The sequence below is a fragment of the Antechinus flavipes genome, chromosome 6, assembly GCF_016432865.1.
Source record: "Antechinus flavipes isolate AdamAnt ecotype Samford, QLD, Australia chromosome 6, AdamAnt_v2, whole genome shotgun sequence".
Classification (NCBI taxonomy): Eukaryota; Metazoa; Chordata; class Mammalia; order Dasyuromorphia; family Dasyuridae; genus Antechinus; species Antechinus flavipes.
Window position 1 is genome coordinate 146,139,305 of NC_067403.1, and position 18,450 is coordinate 146,157,754.

The 18,450-nt window shown below is 33.1% G+C and overlaps 1 protein-coding gene across 1 annotated transcript in view; it reads left to right on the forward strand.

Moving 5' to 3' along the window:
* Positions 1-9,527, forward strand: part of BMPR1B (bone morphogenetic protein receptor type 1B) — a 211,343-nt gene extending 201,816 nt beyond the window's left edge. Inside the window, exons 11-12 of the mRNA XM_051967073.1 lie at positions 3,006-3,136; positions 5,541-9,527. Of these exons, the coding sequence (XP_051823033.1) occupies positions 3,006-3,136; positions 5,541-5,666 (257 nt within the window). The 3' untranslated portion in view covers positions 5,667-9,527. The remainder of the gene's footprint in view (positions 1-3,005; positions 3,137-5,540) is intronic.
* The last annotated feature ends 8,923 nt before the right edge of the window (positions 9,528-18,450 follow it).

Here is an 18,450-nt window from a genome sequence, read left to right on the forward strand (position 1 = left end):
CCAATTTGAAGGTATTAAGTCTAAGAAGAATCCATCCTTCCCAGGATCCTAGTCAATCATTTTATGAACAGCCAACTCTCATCAGAATCCAGTGAGAAAAATTCTCAATCCTCTCAGCAAGGCATAAGAGGACTAGCCCATATTGTCTTTGAAATGTACATATGGTATTGTATTTAACTTATACTTTAACATATTTAACATGCATTGGTCAACCTGCCATCTTGGGGAAGGGGTGGGGAGAAGGAGGGAAAAAGTTGGAACAAAAGGTTTTGCAATTGTCAATGCTGAAAAAGTATCCATATAGATATCATGTAAATGAAAAGCTATAATAAAACCAACCAACAAACAAACAAACAAAAAAGAAATGTACATATGAGATGCTCCCAAACAAAAATCTACATTGTATAACTTCATTAAATTAATCATGAAGCCTATAAAATTGGTTAGAAAACTCCCTGATTAATTCTTCTTAAATATAAGTTCTTATCCTTTTTTGGTGCCATGGAGTCCTTTGACAATCTGGTAAAATCTCTGGAACCTTTCTCAGAAGAATGTTTTTAAGTGCATAAAATAAAATACATAGAATAGAAAGGAAACTAATTGTATAGAAATAGATATCAACTAGGGGAGGGAGGAAGAAAAATTTAGGATACAACGTTTTGGAAGGGTGAATACTGAAAACTATCTGTAGATATTTTGAAAATAAAAAGCTATTAAATTAAAAAAAAAGAAAATACAAGAAAAATAGTTATCAAAGCATATTTTTAAAAAAATTCTTAGACTTCAGATTATGTATATGTATTTTGTAAGAGACATAAATAATTATGCAAGAAGTAATGGAAAAGCAGATATGTTCCCCTGGTATCCTTCAGCCCCTGTGAAGGATTTACAGTGTGGGTTGATTATGACTGCATCATTAGAGAGAGGATCCAAAGCAATGAGTACATGAAAGTATAAAAGAATTATTTTTCTAGTAATGGAATGCATGGCATAAGCAGATAGATAGCCTCTCTGTGTTCCTACTGTTCTTGTTCTGATGCTTTAGGCTGTATGATTCTAGATAAGGCACAACCTCTCACTCTTCCTTTGGCAGAGGTATCAAATATTTAATTGTAATAGTAATTATTATATTTACATGTGATTATATATTATGCAATATAATTTAATACAATTATTTAATAAACAAAAAGAAAAGCACAATAAAATATAGATGACATTACATTTAAAATTTACAATTTAAAAATTATAGCAGCATCTGACATTTTTTTCTATGGTTGTGTGCCCCTCAGACCTTCCCTTTTCTCTCTGTTTGACCTCCCTGCTCTCAGGTAAGCCTCAAAAGACTCTGAGTTGTAGGTGAGTTAGTCTGAATCAGAAATGGAAGTTTCTGCCTCAAAAGTTGTCTACCAATACAATCATACATCTGGATTTAAAAAAAAAATGATTCTAGTGGAATAACCTTGGCCTCTAGGATAATGACAAGAGCATTTCTTTCAAATGACAATACTGTATTATTTGCAATAGAGTGTAAGGACTACTCAAGATTTTCTGTATAATTATTAATAGAAAACATTGTTAAAAGGATAGACTTTGCTATAATTATGACAAGAAGCTACACCAAAAATATTGTTGAGCAGAGAACAAGCCACCTGTTCTTTTTAAGCACACTTGAGTTGGAAAACAAATGAGAAAAAGAAGAACCCATAGCAAGCAGATTTGAATTATCTTCAAATCTCTGTTTGTTTTTTGTTTTGTTTTGTTCTGTTTTTACTTCAGCATATTTTATAATGAGGAGAATCTGATTTTGCCTCATGTTGACTACTTTATGAAATAGCGTGAAATCCTTACTCTTACAGTTATAATGGAGATAGCATCACACTTTTTTTTTTTTTTTTACGAATTTAGAATTTATTGGATCAAATTGTAATCATGGCATAATTAAACTCTCATCATGCAGATAGTCATTCAATAACCCCAGAGGTAATGTTGAAGTCCCTTTCTTCTTTTAAGGTTCATTTCAGGTGGCACTTGCTCTAGGAAACTGTTCTTTTTTAAAATTTTTGTTCTTACTTTCTTAAAAACCCTTTCTCTTTGACTAGCCTTCATCTCACTTACCATTGCATGCCACGTATTGTTTATATGATTTTTCTCCTTCATAGATTACTAATATAGGGGCTTAATAACAGGATTTGATGCTATCTTTGAGCACTCCTAAAATCTAATAAATATTTTTTTGAATTGTTTTTCTTTTGCTGAGGCAATTGGAGTTAAGTGATTTGCCTAGGGTCACACTGCTAGGAAGTGTTAAATGCCTGAGGTCCCATTTGAACTCAAGTCCTCCTGACTTCAGGGCTGATGCTCTATCCACTGCACCACCTATCTTTCTCAAATCTAATAAACATTGAATGAAATGGAGAGCAGTTTTGAACTTCATAGTTACTGCAATTCAACAAATTCTACAAAAGTAATAATTTACAATTAATTTCATCATTAGACTGAAGCATTAGAGAAGGCCTAATAATATGTGGTGAGGTTTCTTTGGAAACATAGTTAATCTTTTTTGAAGTTCTAAAGAATACTTTATTTTTTTTAAATAAATTATGTAAATTGTTTACATCACTTTTATTTACATCACTTAAATTTGTGCTAGACAGGTCAGTATAATGAATAGTAAGTTGGTCTTGAATTATAAAGACATGGGTTCAAGAACTGCCTCTGACACACATTGGTTTTATGCCCCTAGGCAGGGGCATAAACTCTTCTTTAAACTCTTAGTGACCCAGGCAACTTTCTAAGACTAGAATTGTAAGGCAACTGTAAGACCCTTACCCTGAATTATCTGCATTAATAAAATCAAAACTACACATCTGCCCCTCTCCAAGAAAAATATGTTAGAATGTGGGTAGTTAATATTGATAGTTATCATTTTGATAAGAGTTTAACTCTTTCCCCTTCTCCTTTCTGAGTTATATAACTAAACAAAAGTCTTTTTTTTTTTTCCCTAGGAATAGTAGAAGAATACCAACTGCCCTACCATGATCTGGTACCTAGTGATCCCTCCTATGAAGATATGAGGGAGATTGTATGCATCAAAAAACTCCGTCCATCCTTTCCTAACAGGTGGAGTAGTGACGAGGTATGGAAATAAGGTCCACTTTCAGTGAGGAATCAGAGTAACATCTGGCTAATTTTGTACATAAAAGCTTTTTTTTGACATACAAATTCTCTCTCTCTCTCTCTCTCTCTCTCTCTCTCTCTCTCTTTTTTTTTTTTACTATTTCTCAGATATTTTTATTATCTGTATTACCAGTAAATGTAAAGATAATTTTCAAAATTCATTTTTGTAAGATTTTGAGGTCCAAATTTGTCTTCCTTCTTTCCTTGAAACCTCCTCTATCCCCAGGACAACAAGCAATCTGATATAAATGTAAAATTATTTTAAATATATTTCCACATTTGTCATGTTGTGCAAGGAAAAAAAAAAAAACCAGGCTAAAAGGACAAAAAAACAAGAAAAAGAAGAAGCAGACAAACAAAGGTGAAAATGCTATACTTTGATCCACATTCAGTTTCCATAATCCTCTCTCCAGATATGGATGGCATTTTTCAACTCAAGTTTGTTGAAATTGTCTCGAATTACTCTTTGCTGAGAAAAACCAAATCCATCACTGTTGATCATCACATGATCTTGCTGTTATTGTGAACAATGTTTTCTTTGTTCTGCTCACAGTGCTTCTTTTTAAAAGAAATATTGGTAATGGTATGGAGCAAAGAGATTTATTGAGAGCCAAAGCCTGGAGTGTTAACTCTCTGTTTACTTTTCCGAAGATAATGTTGCTCTTTCTCAGAGGTATCTCAGAGACAGGTTACATCATTGCTAACTAAGGCTGACATTTTAATTCTTATATCTTGTCAGCTACATCAATGTTATTTCCACGAGTAATTTTTTACTATATTGATTTCATTGATGATTCTGTCCCCATCCTCATACAGAGTTGTTTTCACCATTTCTGTGATCCAAGAGATCAACTTGCTAACAGATGAAGTTTCATATTAATCTCATAGATATTCAGAAACAAATTCAAAAGCAGTATGGTATACATGATGTTTGAAAGTACAAGAAACAGACTAGGTTGGCATTTTTAAAAATGTTATGATGTACTTTTGTTAGCAATATGAAATGGGAAAGAATTGCCATAAAATGAATTATGAATTAGCTGAGTGGAGAAGAAATGAATTCTCACTTCTCAAAGGTATTTCAGTAGAGGCAGGATGGTCCCTTATCAGGTACATTAACATGTGAATTCCTTTCCAGTATTGATTGGATCAGATGGCCATTAAGCTCCCTTCTATCTCTCAGGTCCTATGATTCTGTAAGATTCAGTAAGATTGATAATACAACTATGTCAATCTGATCTGAAAACTGGCAGAGAAAAAGGAAGGAAAGAGAGATAAGACAAGCTCACTTTTGGGCTTAGCAGGAATAGTTTCATAGAAGCTCTTTTATGTAATTTTGGTCATATCATTTTTCTATTTTTCATATGCCAGTATTCACTTTTCTTGACTCTATGTGATTGCACTGTCATTTTGTCCTTCTAACCCGAGTCCATCATGATGGTAGCATTGGATATTTAAAACACACTAATATGAATCCTTGTATATTTGCATATATGTGTGTATCTAGATAGTAGACATAGATAGAAAAAACAACTTATGATTCTTCAGGGAAAAACATGATTGTGTCTTTGTTCTGTTTGGTTTTTATTAAATAACATATATTCCATTTTCCATCATGGCAAGACACTTGTGTACAGTTTCAGAAATACATAGTGATATTCACAGTTTCCAAATGGGTCTGAGATGAAGTCTGGGAAAAGTAGCGAATTCAAAATCATGGAATTTTGAAGTTAAAAGAGATTTCAGTTAGCAACTTGTCCAACCCAGACCCCTAAAAGAACATCCCACTACAACACATCAATAAATGGCCATCCAGGCACTTTAAAGTCTTCCACCAAGGATTTCTAATGAAGTAAGAAGACTAGTAATTGAAATACCACATATAAGTACAGGAGACCTTGCCTGTGATTCTAGGAAAAGATCATTAATCTTGTTAAATAATAAAATTTATTGTGGTTATTTTAGCAGGCAACTGTAATTTGGGAATTAGCTTCCTTCTTTGTGTTATATTAAATAAAAAAGAGTTAAACTTACAAAATGTTATAAACAATCTGGGAGTATGCCATCGAACCAGACAAATCCCCTGAATATTTTTATATTTGTTTAACACTACATTATAAAGCCAATATGCTGTAGGCAGCAAAACCACCTGTCTAGATCTATCACAACATGAATGACATGAAAGCTGTGCTTTAATCCTTTAATCTTGAATCAAAATGAGACTGAGGATTTTTGTACCTATACAGTTTAAAGGAGAAATATCTTTTTTTCTACTTAAACTTCAAAGATTCTAAAAAGTAATGCTGTTGATGATAGCATATTCTTCTAATTGGGCTCTAACGTTCCCATTTCTTTCTGTACAGTGTCTACGGCAGATGGGGAAACTCATGACAGAATGCTGGGCCCACAATCCTGCATCCCGACTCACAGCCCTTCGGGTTAAGAAAACACTTGCCAAAATGTCAGAGTCACAGGACATTAAACTCTGATTGAAGGGAGAAAGTAAACATCTGGAGATAGCCAACATATTTTTTTTTCTCTTTTGTTGGCAAAACAGAAGATGTTAAAGATTTTCCATAGTAGCAATCTGGAATGACATCCTGCTCCTGAGCAGGATCAGTCCACTTGCTCTCAGGGAAAACCCTGGACAAAGAGTGACATTGCCAATCACAGGCTCAAAGAGCCCGTATGCAGGAAGGGAAGACCACTTGGGTAACTGATACAAAAATGATGCATGTTGCTTTCTGTGAAAGCCTTGTATTTGGGGATTTTTAATGAAAAAATAATTTTTTTCAAAATAAAACACAATTTAAACATATATTGTTGTAGTCAAAACAAAACACAAAGAATAACTACCCAAAAAATGGTACCTGAAGGGAAAAACAGAATTACTTTCTTTTTTATTTGTGAGAATATAACATTCCAAACAAAACTAAAGATAGTCTGTGATGTTTGAGAAGTTGTAATACCTTAAAAATGACCTGTCTCCTGCTACAAAGACCACTTTGCTTAGTGCTAGATGTAAGAGTTCTTGCAGAGATCAGCACCCTGTTAGCCTTATTACCACCCAGCTTGATATCTGACCATGTTTTCACATATCTACAGGTGGTGGTCTTGGGCAGTTTCACAGAATATAAAATCATAGCACCGGTACAGTATGTAGGACTTGAATCAAAATAAGTAAATGGCATTGTTATTGTTCAGAAATTCCTCAGATTTCTGATTCTGTTATATAATTGCTGACAAAAACGCCTCTATTTCATTAAACCCAAACAAATATTTTTTTTCTTTTTCTTTTCTTTTTTTTCCCCAAGTTTTAATTGTGGAAATAACTGAATATTTCATATAAGTTTAACTCTCCCTGCAGGAAAGATCAATAGTGAGTGAAACTGTCATCTGTTGAGATGAAGTGTAAGTGCATTAAGAAAGGAGATTTTGCTTTGTTGAGTAATCAAAGCAAATCTGCTGTTTCTTTATATGTGTAAAAGAGCCAAGCTTAGAAGCAAAATAATGAACATTTTGCACAATGTATTTCCTATCAAAAAGGTGAAGTGCATGACCAGTGAGGTATTTGTGCAGTTCAATTAATAGAAATCTAACTAAATATGTAGAGATACAGCCTTCTAAAAAGATATCAGAGGACTTTCTAGATGTCCCCAGATATGATGACTTTGAGGATTTATTCTTTGGTACATGTATATTATATCTGCATCCCAGGAGGTATTATGCTTTTTGACTTCACTTTCAGAATGTTGACCTGGTTTTTTACTGTAATTGTTTTAATCTGCTGAGGTGTGGTTCATTTTTTAATTTATTTCTTCTTAAGGCATTTATCAGTTTACAAATCACCTCAACTTTGGAGTTTTAACTTTGGAGTCCCATGGATAAGTCTCATTATCAAAGCCAATATTTCTCAGAAAAATCAGTAGAGATTTTTAAAAATCAAATCCTTCTCAACTCATTAGAATAATATTTCATTTTCTATTTCCATGATTTTCTTAGGAAGAGCATAGATTGGGAGAAAAGGTAAATTCCTGGGTTTTAGCCATCTTTTAAGACAGATATTGCAAGAAACTCTAGGGGGCAGTGTGATGTCATGTATTTTTACCATAAAGGTATTTGCTGGCTTCATAGAGACAAAAGATTTTTGAAAACTTGGAAACTATTTGAAAAATCAAAGAGAATTTTTTTTTCTGCAGCTGGTGATTTGTTTCTTCCAGAAAATAAATCCTCCAAAAGTATCTGTAAAGTCTGCTTGCCATGCTGGTGGCATTGCACTATGTTCAATATTTTGTAATTCATTGTTCTGGGCTTTCCATCCAGATTTTATTACAGCTGGAAAGAAGTGTTTCTTTTTTTCTGGTTGCTAATATTTTTCTTCTTATCTTTTTTAAAAAAGGATATTGGGATTTCGAATCAGTTTTGAATAAAATGTAAGATCTAAATGCTGCTTTAGTCATAATAACTAAAAACTCAGTAGTAACTGAATTGCCAGTTATTAGCATAAGATAAAGTTCATTTCCCTTTTTTATGTGAAAAATATTCCTTTCATTGCATCAAAACAGGTTAGCTTACATTAAGGTTAATATATATATGTAATTTGCAGAGAGCTTTTATATGTGTGAAAGCCAAGTTGTTCAGAGACAAATGTGTTGGTTGTGGAAATTCAGCAGTGAAGTATTTGTAAAGAGGCTTTCTGGCCAAAGCACATTAATTACTCAGGTCTTTCCCAAATTAAATTTCTGTTATTTCTCTGAAGAAATGTCTTTTATGTCCTTCTTGATCAACTCTTAAGACACCTTAGAATCAAAAGGAGAATGATTTCTCTCAAACTTACTTTCAGATCCCTTGAATCATTTGAAATCATGAGTCATTTGAAATACGGAAGAAATTGAAAAATGGGTTTAGATGTTTTTTCCAGAGTTGCTAATAAAAATAGCAATAGGGAATAATCATAGCCTATCCCCCATACTGTATGTATTATTTACTCTGTTGAATCAAGACAAATTATAATGACCTTTTTAATCACCGACCTCAATCACTATAAAAAGTATTAAGATATATATTAATTAGGTACTAAAGAAAAGACCAATTAGGGCTTATCTTATGTAAAAGTTTATAATAACAATTTATGAATAATTCTTTCCTTTTGTTACAAAAACTATTTTTACGGGAATTGTTTTTTAAAAAATCAGACTACTTACAAAATACTATAGAATAGAATAATTTTAATTTAATTTTTATTTTTATGAAAGATCTAGCAAATGGGTGAATGTTGTTAAACAGAGGAAGAGGGAGTAACCTGGAAAATGTTTCTATCAGTTGATTGTTTACTTTCAGGATTATTCTTAATTACAAACTAATTTAAACTTTCTCCCCTCCCCTCAAAATAAGAGATTTTAAGATATCAATTGGTAGATAACGTAATGTTTGTATGTTAAGATGTTCAGGTTTATGTGTGTTTTTTATATATGTGTACATATGTATGTATACATATATGTGTGTGTGTATAAATATATATTATGTTTAATTTGGAGTCTGGAATAACTCCAGTATGTGATTAGGAAGTAAGATATTATGGACGATAAAGCACTAAATGAAGCATAATATTTATTTATGATAATACATAGATTGTTAAATTTTGAGTTGTGATTTCTCCAAAAACAAAAATTTATGAAGAGACAGAACTTTGGCTTTTCAGGAAAAACAAAACAGTAATACAACAAGTCCATTCTTTTCTTCTACAATGCCTGAGGAAAGCAGTCTTGTACAGTGCTCACAGATTCTGTTTACTGGTGCCAAGGTCAGCTTTGTTTAATGCTTTCATTGAAATTCCAACTAGTCAGGAATGATAACTACATTTCATTGACTGAAGACCCTTTTCCTGTGTGTTCAATTAGAAACAGCACTGTTTTATGTCCAATTTTCTAATACACCTTTTTGATGGAGGGCATTACAGAGGTACTAAGAGAAGGGTAATTTGAAAACTTGACTATGTATTTTTAAGTTACAGGTGTGTGGGGAATTCAGTGGTGTAGAAGCTGCTGTAGCAGCCTGGGAATGGACATCAGAAGAAGTAACGTGTAGCACTTGTGATTTCTCCTGTAATAAACAATGCCATTTCTTTTGAAGAAAGCTTGGTGGCTTTGTAAATTTTTTTTTAATTTGTTTCAAAAGAAGACTCATTTGTATTCTTTTGTGGAACCAGTGCCTTAATGAATCTGTATATACTGTAATTATTCAGAAATAGGGAACAAACAGTTATATTGTATTTGGTACAAATTGTAAATGGCTTTGTTTTAACATTCCCCCCAAATAAAATGGTATCATTCTCCCTATGGAAAGAACAAGTCTCTTGTTTTCTTTGATTATGACTTCTCTATTTTGAAAAGTAGCAGTTTGTTTTATTTTGCATTATATTTTCATGTGACATATTTTAACACACTAAATGACTGATTGAAAGAAGGTTACCAATGCAGTTTCATTTTATTTGCAAATACATAACTAAAATCTATGCCTAATATAATTAAGACAACAATGAACTATTGAAGATTGAGAACGGGGACAGGTTTTCAGGTTTTATTGGAAAATGAACCACATTTGAGGGATAAAATATTGGAATTTTTAAAATACTATTTGTATTTATCTATACTCAAAACTTTAGTTTTTGAGTATTCTGAACAACAAACATATCTTTTAAAAGGAGGGAATGCCAGATTCTAACTGTGAAAGTTGAGTAGTCTCATTTTGTAATAGTAATCCAAACATCCTGATTCTCATTTTTCTCGTCTAAGAAAATGAAAAATAAAATAGATTAGATGAATTAATGAATTTTTTAAATTAATAAATGCTTATTATGTGTCAACTATTTATATTTATAGGTGTTATATAAATATAAATATATTCAGGAATTTCTGCATCTTCCTGGAGATAGAAATTAAAGTGAAGAGAGCCCCTGTCTCTCAAGAACCTTACATTCTAGTAGAGGGGAGATATAACATTTAGAAGGAAATGGAATAGTTACTTAGAAGAGAGAGAAAAAAAAAAGAGAGGAAGAGAGAAGGGTGTGATATGTACATATGAATGTATGTAAGTATTGGAGATAATCTCAGGAAGACACCTGGAAAAGCTTTAGAAGGTGGGACTTTTTAGTGGAAAATTGCAGCGAGCCAAGGGAGCCAAAAAGCAGAAACGTGAAAGAAAAGGGGTCTAGCCAAGTACAGCCAATGAATACTTAAGAGTTGGGAAATGCAGTTCCTTTTGTGAGGAATAGCAGGATTAAAGTAATGAGGTCTTATACCATCATGATAGCAGTATAAAACAGTACTATTGGTATTGAATTGAATAATGTTCCACAATTGGAAAGAGAATAATAGCGTGTATCTGAATGTTCTTATGGCATTGGCGGGGAGGGAAATAATTTGTGTAATGACTCTGGGTCTATGATCCTGTAATACCTGCATACCAGCCAAACAATACTAAATTACTTATTGAGTTTCAAACTAACTATTTCCTTGCTTTATTAGAGAATTAATAGTTCAGGTTAGTTGATTACTTAAAATATCATTTTGTGACATTTGTTTTATATCATCTTTATTTCCAAATATGCTCAGTTTTCATTCCCTGCCTGGTGATCCATGCCTTGTAACATACTTTAAAAGTAGGGAGGGAGAGAGGGAAAGGGAAAGGAAGATGGGAAGGGGAAACACAATTCAACAAAACTGATAGGTCAACAATGTCTAATAGCATATGCAATATTTCACACCCATATTCTCCCACTTCCATGAATAGAGGTACAGTTTTTCAAATCTTAAGGCAAAGTTGCTTAATGTAATTATAAAGTTTTGTTGTTGTTTATGCTCTCTTTTACATCTACACTATTATAGCAATATTGTTTTTCTACTTCAGTTTATATCACTCTACCAGTTCAAAAAAGGCTTCTTCAGATTATTCATACTTCTCATTCATTATAATGCAATAATAGTCACTTACATTCATGAATGTCAAATTTAGTCATTCCTCAAATAATAGACATCTATTTGTTTACAATTTTCTCTTATCACTAAAAGTTTGATAAAACATTGATGTCACTGGTGTATGTGGATTTGTATTTGTTGTAGGGGTATGTGTGTGTGTGTATCTTTAATCAACTGTCAGCTTTTGCATTTCCATCTTTATAATATAAATTCCTTATGTTTCCTTCATGTTACATTTGGTCTTTTACAGTGGCCTATTGGTTGTTCTTCCCTGCCTCAAGTCTCTCTCCACTCCATTACATCCCTCACTCAACTGTCAAATTGATTTTTTTAAAACACAAGTCAGACTATATTTTTTCCCTATTCGATAAGTGCCAGTGACTCCCTGTTGCCTCCAAGATCAAACATAAAAATCCACTGTCTGGCTTTTAAAGCCCTTTATAACCTGGCTCTTTCCTGTTTTTCAGTCTTCTTAAAAACTTCCTCTCTATTCACTTTGTGATCCAATCATGTTGGTGGTTTAGTTATTGCCTCCACTCTTAACACTGTTAAGTGTATATCCTGGCTATCCCCTGTGCCTAGAACTCTCTCCTGCCTGGCTTCTTTGATTTAGCATCTCAGCTAAAAGCCCTCTTTTCACAAGAAATCTTTCCCAGTACTTTTAATGCTAGTATTCCATCTGATAAGATTCTCAGTTTATCCTATATAGATTTGTATTCGTGTTCATCTCCATTAGATTGCAAGTTCTTTGAGATCAAGAATCATCTTTTGTTCTTCTACATTTCTAGTGTCTTTAATATAATAGGTGTTTATGTGATTTATTGGTTGCAGTCTGCCATGATGCACTATTACAAGATCAAAATTATTCTATTGATTATTAAACTTTTACTACATTCAAGAATCCTAATGAATAATGAACTTAGTATTGAGTACCAAAAATAATAGGTTTAAGGAAAAAGTAAAGATGATTCCTGGCAAAATATCTGATTGATATGTTGTTGGTCACTACCCTGATTTCAGATGTAAAATAATACAAATATGGTCAACAAATTGACGATAAGGAACAAAAATTAACAGAATCAATAGTACCTCAGATATCTATTGCTCGGAGTTTATTGCTCTTTCCTCTTTTTTTAGGGGGAAAAATATAAACCATAATTTAGGAAGATGTGAGGAGCATCATGGAATAATGGATAGAGAACTTGCCTGGAAGTCAGAAACATCTGGGGTCAAGACCTACCCACTGGCTTGGTGAACTTAGGCAAGGCACTTGACCTCTCTGTGCATTAAGATACTCTCTATGGTAATTAGTTTCAGAGTAGTACCTGCATAGGTAGGAGTTCTCACATCAGAGTGTTTAACTTTTGTTAATTCATTTGTTTTTTTATTTTTTAATTTTTAATTATTTTAATATGGACAGTTATAAATAGAAGAAAAAAATTCCATCTGCACAGCAGAATATAAGAGGATTCAAAATATAAAGCAATAAATTACCATTTCAAGGATGTAATTGCTACATATTGTATTGAGAGCTGCCCATCTTTTCTTTGTTTCCTTGCTGTTTTTCTTTTGTTGTGCACCTTGTACTTTTTTCTTTCTTCTCTCCTTCCTCCTCTCTCCCCAAGAAAGCTACAATTAAGCACAGCTAGATATAGATATATATAGAGAGAAATACATATACATGTATATGCATTATGCATTTATAAATATATGTGAATGTTTATATACATATGTATATTATGTACAAACGTACTATGCATACTCATACATTTGTCTCAATGTAAACTTGAATTATACTTGTTTGTTCTGTTTCTCTGAAGATGAGTATCGTCTTCCTTCTTAAGTCCAATTCTTTCCATATTTTTCTACCTCCACCAACTCATTCCCTACCACAGCAATATTCCAATCTTATACTGTTTTTTTAGTAGTCTAAAGTGATAGTGACTAATATGATTGACATATAGTTTCTTTTTCTCTTTTTGATTAAATTTATTTTACCTTTAATTTTGTCTGAGATTGTGATTCTTATCCCTCTGGTGTTTTACATAACACATTCTACTAATCTTTATATTTGTGCATGTCTCTTCTTTTCTATCCCTCCTGACTTCTCTGCTTTACTTCTACCTGCTACCTTGTCCTCCCATTACTTAACGTAGCCCCTTCCAAGGATCTCTCCCTTATTCTCATTCTGCCCCTCTTTGCCCTTACTCTTTTGTTCTGAAGGCTTTTATAGGATTCCATGTATAGATATAAATATACATACATTTAGAGAGAGAAAGAGATTTCCTTCTTTATTATCCCATTTCTGTTCATCTACACACTCTTTCTTTATAAATTTAGAAAACTTTTATTCCCTCCTAAATGTCTATGCTTTCTCTTTAACCCAGACCTGATATGAATAGTTAGCTCTAAAAATTACTTCCTTATATTTCCCTCCTCCTTCCCTAAACCCTTACCCTCTTATTTTTTTAATGAAATTAAAAGACTTTTATACCTTTCCAGATAAATACATGTGTGTCTGTGCATGTCTATGTATTGTTCCCCCTTTTAACCAATTCCTGGTGAGAGTAGGGTTCCAGAGCTACTAGCCCTCCTGCCCCATCTAATTTCCCCTATGTCAGTTCTTCCTCTAGTACCTCATTTGTATAAGAAAATTGCTTTTTCTTACATGAATTTGCTTTTTGAATCTCATCATACCTAGCCTTACTTCAATCTTTTTTCCCCTTAAGAATTTCCTTGTTAATTTTTATCAATATTATTTTATTTTTCCAAATATTTTTAAAGCTCGTTTTCAACATTACAATTTTTTCTCCCTCCCTCCTTTAATCTCCCTTCCTAAGACAACAAGCAATCTAACATAGATTAAATATGTGCCATCCTTTTAAACATATTTCCATATTTGTCATATTGTGCAAGAAAAATCAGACCAAAAGGGAAAAAAGAAAAACCATGAGAAAAAAAAGAGAAAAAAAAATGAACAAAATGTGAAAATACTATGCTTTGATCCACGTTTAGTCTCCAACCTTCTCTCTCTGGATGCAGATAGCATTTTCTATCCCAAGTCTATCTTTTGAACTACCCAATTGCCATTGATAATTCTAAACATGAAGTTTACATTTCCAAGGATAAAAAATAGTTTGTCCTGATTGAGTCCCTTGAAATTTGTCTTTGATGTTTTTATCTTATATTTCTCTTGCATCTTGTATGCCAAATTTTTCTTAAGTTCAGGTCTTTTACAACAAAATCTGAAATTTTGGCAAGTCATTAATAATCTTTTTTTACTGTGTTGTTCAGGATTATTTGCTGGATATGTTATTTTCAGCTCCAGTCCTCATTTAGCTCTTTGATATATATAGTGTACCAAGTCTGCAGTCTTTTAATGTAGCAGCTGGTTAAGTCTTGTGTTGTTTTAATTGTGACTATGCAGCATTTCAATTGTTTTTTTTTCTTGTTGTTCACAATATTTACTCTTTCACCTGGGTTTTTTGAGATTTAGTTCTGATCTTTCTGTAGGTTTTCCTTATAGGAAATTATAGAATATTATAGGATCTCTTTTCAGGTGATGATAGGTGGATTTTTTTCTATTTCTATTTCTTCTATTTCTATTCTATTTTTCTCTCCTGGTCTAAAACTTCAGGACAACATCAATTATTTATTGTGTTATTGTATCAAGATTCTTTTTTGATCATAGCTTTTAGGTTATCCAATTATATTAATGTTTTCTCTTCTTGATCTGCTCTCCAGATTAGTTTTTTAAAGATGTTTCACATTTTCTTCTATTTTTTTCATTCTTTATATTTTGTTTAATTATTTCTTGATCTCTTATAACTTTGATGGCTTCCCCTTGCCCAATTCTAATTTTCAAGGAGTCATTTTCTTAAGTTTCTGCATCTCCTTTTCCAGTTGCTTGACATTCTTTTCATAATCTTGCTTTGCTTGGATTAAAAAAAAAAGCCTCAATCTCTCATTTCATTTTTAAAAGAATTTGACTTCTTCCATGAATTCTTTTTGGACAAGTAACATTTCAGGTTACTTCTTGGGAAAGGAGAATCTTTTTTCTTTTTGGTTCAGTATCCACCTCTGAAGATGAACCCCAATCTTCTCTATTTCTATAGTAACTTTCTATGGTTGGGTTCTTTCTCATTTACCTATTAATTTAAAAATTTATAACAGCTTATTGTTTATAATATCCTACAGTCCTGAGGTTCTGGAGATTATGCCTCTGATCTCAGATCCTCCTTCAATTCTCTATTCTGGTCTGAGATCAAAACCCAGAATTCTGTCCTGTAAATTTTTCCACAGCCAGCAGTGTTCCTATCTGCCCTCATTGGGTATTTGCTGGTTCTTTCTTGACCAAGGATGCCTCATCAGCAGCACAGCTGAGTCTGGCATCCCTTATCAATAGAAGTTCCTCCAATCTTCCCTTCTCAGACACCTGACTCCCCACATTGTCCAGGAAGTAAAAATTCCTGTGGCTGGGGCTGAGGCTACCTCCCACCCTAGTTAGCCCCACTTGTTTTTTAGAGAAGCTAGCTTAGAGGTGTTTGCACTTTACTTGGACCAAACCTCTGTCCTATTATTTTTCTAAAGATCTTCTCTGATAAGCTATCCTAGCATAATCACTATTCTGCCCCAAATCTTATTTATTTTTGCCCTAAGACACTCTTTGGGGGGAGACCTGGAGACCTTGGAATTTTCTGACCTACTCCTCTATCTTCCCCAAATCCTCTCTAACTAATTTCAATTCAAATAAACATTTATGTATCTATTCTGTGCAATATACTGTGCTAAATGCTAGAGATTCAAAAAAAGAGGCAAAATATAGTTTCTGCCTTCAAGGAACTTAATATATACAAATTAAACTACATACAGAATGAACAAAAAATAATTGAAAGGGGAAAATGCAGGAATTAAGAGTTATTAGGAAAGGCTTTCTGTAGAAGAGGGAATTTTTGCTGGGATTTCAAAGAAGCCAAGAAGATCAGTAGTTAAGAGTGAAGGAAAGAGAGCATTCTGGGAATGGGTAACAGCCCAGAGAGATCACTCAGAATGTTTATCTTTCTATCCTAGTTCCTATCCTTGACCTTTCTGGAAGCTATATTGAGCAAACTACTTAATTGCAGTTGCAGCAACTAAATTTGTTATATCTCCCTTGATTTATTAAGATAACAATCTTTATATACTAACCAGCAAAGGAAAAAATAGTGATTTAGACTTCCTACTGTAATTTTGGATTTCTTCCAAGTGCTCAGACATTGAAATACTTAATAAATATTTCAGCAGGGACAAACCCTGTTCCTCCTTCCAACAGCCCTCTAATTTCCTAGAAGGCACATATTTGGGAGTCTTTGCTTCTCTGTCTCAATGGTAGAGATTATTGGTTCAAAACAAAACAAAATATAAAAAAAACAAACAAACAAGCAATAATAAAATCCTCACCAAAGGATATAACAAATTCTACCAGTTAGAAAGCTATTCAGAAAACCATCAAACCTGAGATAAGAAACTCAAAACTTATTTATCAAGATAAACTCTGTATACATTTTTAAGGAAAATGCCTCCATTTTCTAATCCATTGCATCACATTGTGACAGTGCCCACATAATATGTTTGGGAGATTGAAAAAATGGCTAACTCTTTTTTTCTTTTGACTTACTTTATCTTTATTTTCAACTCTACAATCAAGTACAAATATACACATATACATCCATCTATGGAAGACCATACTGTACTTGTTTGCCCTCTGTTACTCTGAAAGCAGATTACACCTTCCTTCATAAGTCTTCATAATTCTTTCCACCAACTCATTTCCTGCACCAGAGCAATATTTTCAACCTAATACTACTTAGTTATTTTAAATAGTATAAAACAAACAGTGATTACATAGCTGACATATAGTATAATTTCTCCCTTTTTTCTTTAATTTTGTCTGAGAGCATGATTACTTTCCATGCTTTTTTAGCATAATAAATTTATTTGAACTTTATTTTATGACAATGTCTGTCTCATTTTCTATTTCTCCTAATTCCTCTGATTTACTTCTACCCACTACCTTGCCCTTCTAGTATTTCATATTTTTTCTCTTTTTATTGTATATTCCCCTCTTATTCTAACATTTCAGCACAGTTCTCTAATTATTTCTTATATTATTGTATCAAGATTCTTTCATTTTTAATCATAACTTTCAGGTAATCCAATTATTCTTCTTTTCTCTTCTTGATTTGTTCTCCAGATCAGTAGTTTTTCTTATGAGATGTTTCACATTCCCTTCTATTTTTTTATTCTTTATATTTTTATAATTGATCTTATAACTTTGCTGGCTTCCCCTTGCCCAATTCTAATTTTTAAGGAGTCATTTTCTTCCTTAAGATTCTGGAACTCCTTTTCCAGTTCACTGACTTTCTTTTCATAATCTTCTTATTTTTCTCAGATTTTAAAAAGTTTCCCTCAATTTCTTCATTTGACATTTAAAGTCTTTTTTGAGTTCTTCTATGCATTCCATTTGGGCAGGTGAACATTTGACATTATTCTTTGGGAGTAGGAACATTTTTTTTTTTACATGAACTCCAGTCTTCTCTATTCTCATATAAACTTTCTATAGTTGAGTTCTTTTCCATTTGCCTGCCTTTTATTTTTAATCTATAGCAGCTTGTTAGTGTAATCACCTATAATCCTGGGAAGGTGAGAGATGGTACCTCTGGCCTCAGGACCTCCTTCAATTCTCTGTTGTAGCTTAGAAACAAAACAGATAATTCTGCCCTCCTATATTTGCCCACAACCAGTAGTATATCCCTGCCCCAAGGTTTCTGCATTCATTGCTGCTATTTTCTTGCCCAGTGCCACATCTTCAGCATCACAGCTGGGGCCTGGCATCCCTTAACAGCAAATATTCCCTCAATCTTCCCTTCTCAATCATCTGACTCCCCACAGTGTCCAGGTGGTAAAATTCCTGTGGCTGGTGCTGAGACTCCCTCCAATGCCAGCTAGCCCCAGGGTTCATTAACTGCTGTTGCAGTCGAGCTAGTCTAGAAGTGTTTGCCTTTCACATGGACCAAATCTCTTTCCTCCTATCTTTCTTCAGATATTCCCAGGAAGACCACTATTCTGTTGAGGTGTGAGAAAGAGGATTGAGAGCAATGGGATCTCCTGGGCTGGTTGCAGGCTTTGAGAAAGAATTAGCAAATCCAAATGAATAGAGGCGGGAGGTTTGGGGCAAAAATGGGTTTATTAAACTGAGAAGAAAATATCTTTATCAGCGGGCAAAATCCTGTTAGGATTATTTGCAAAAAGTTGGGGC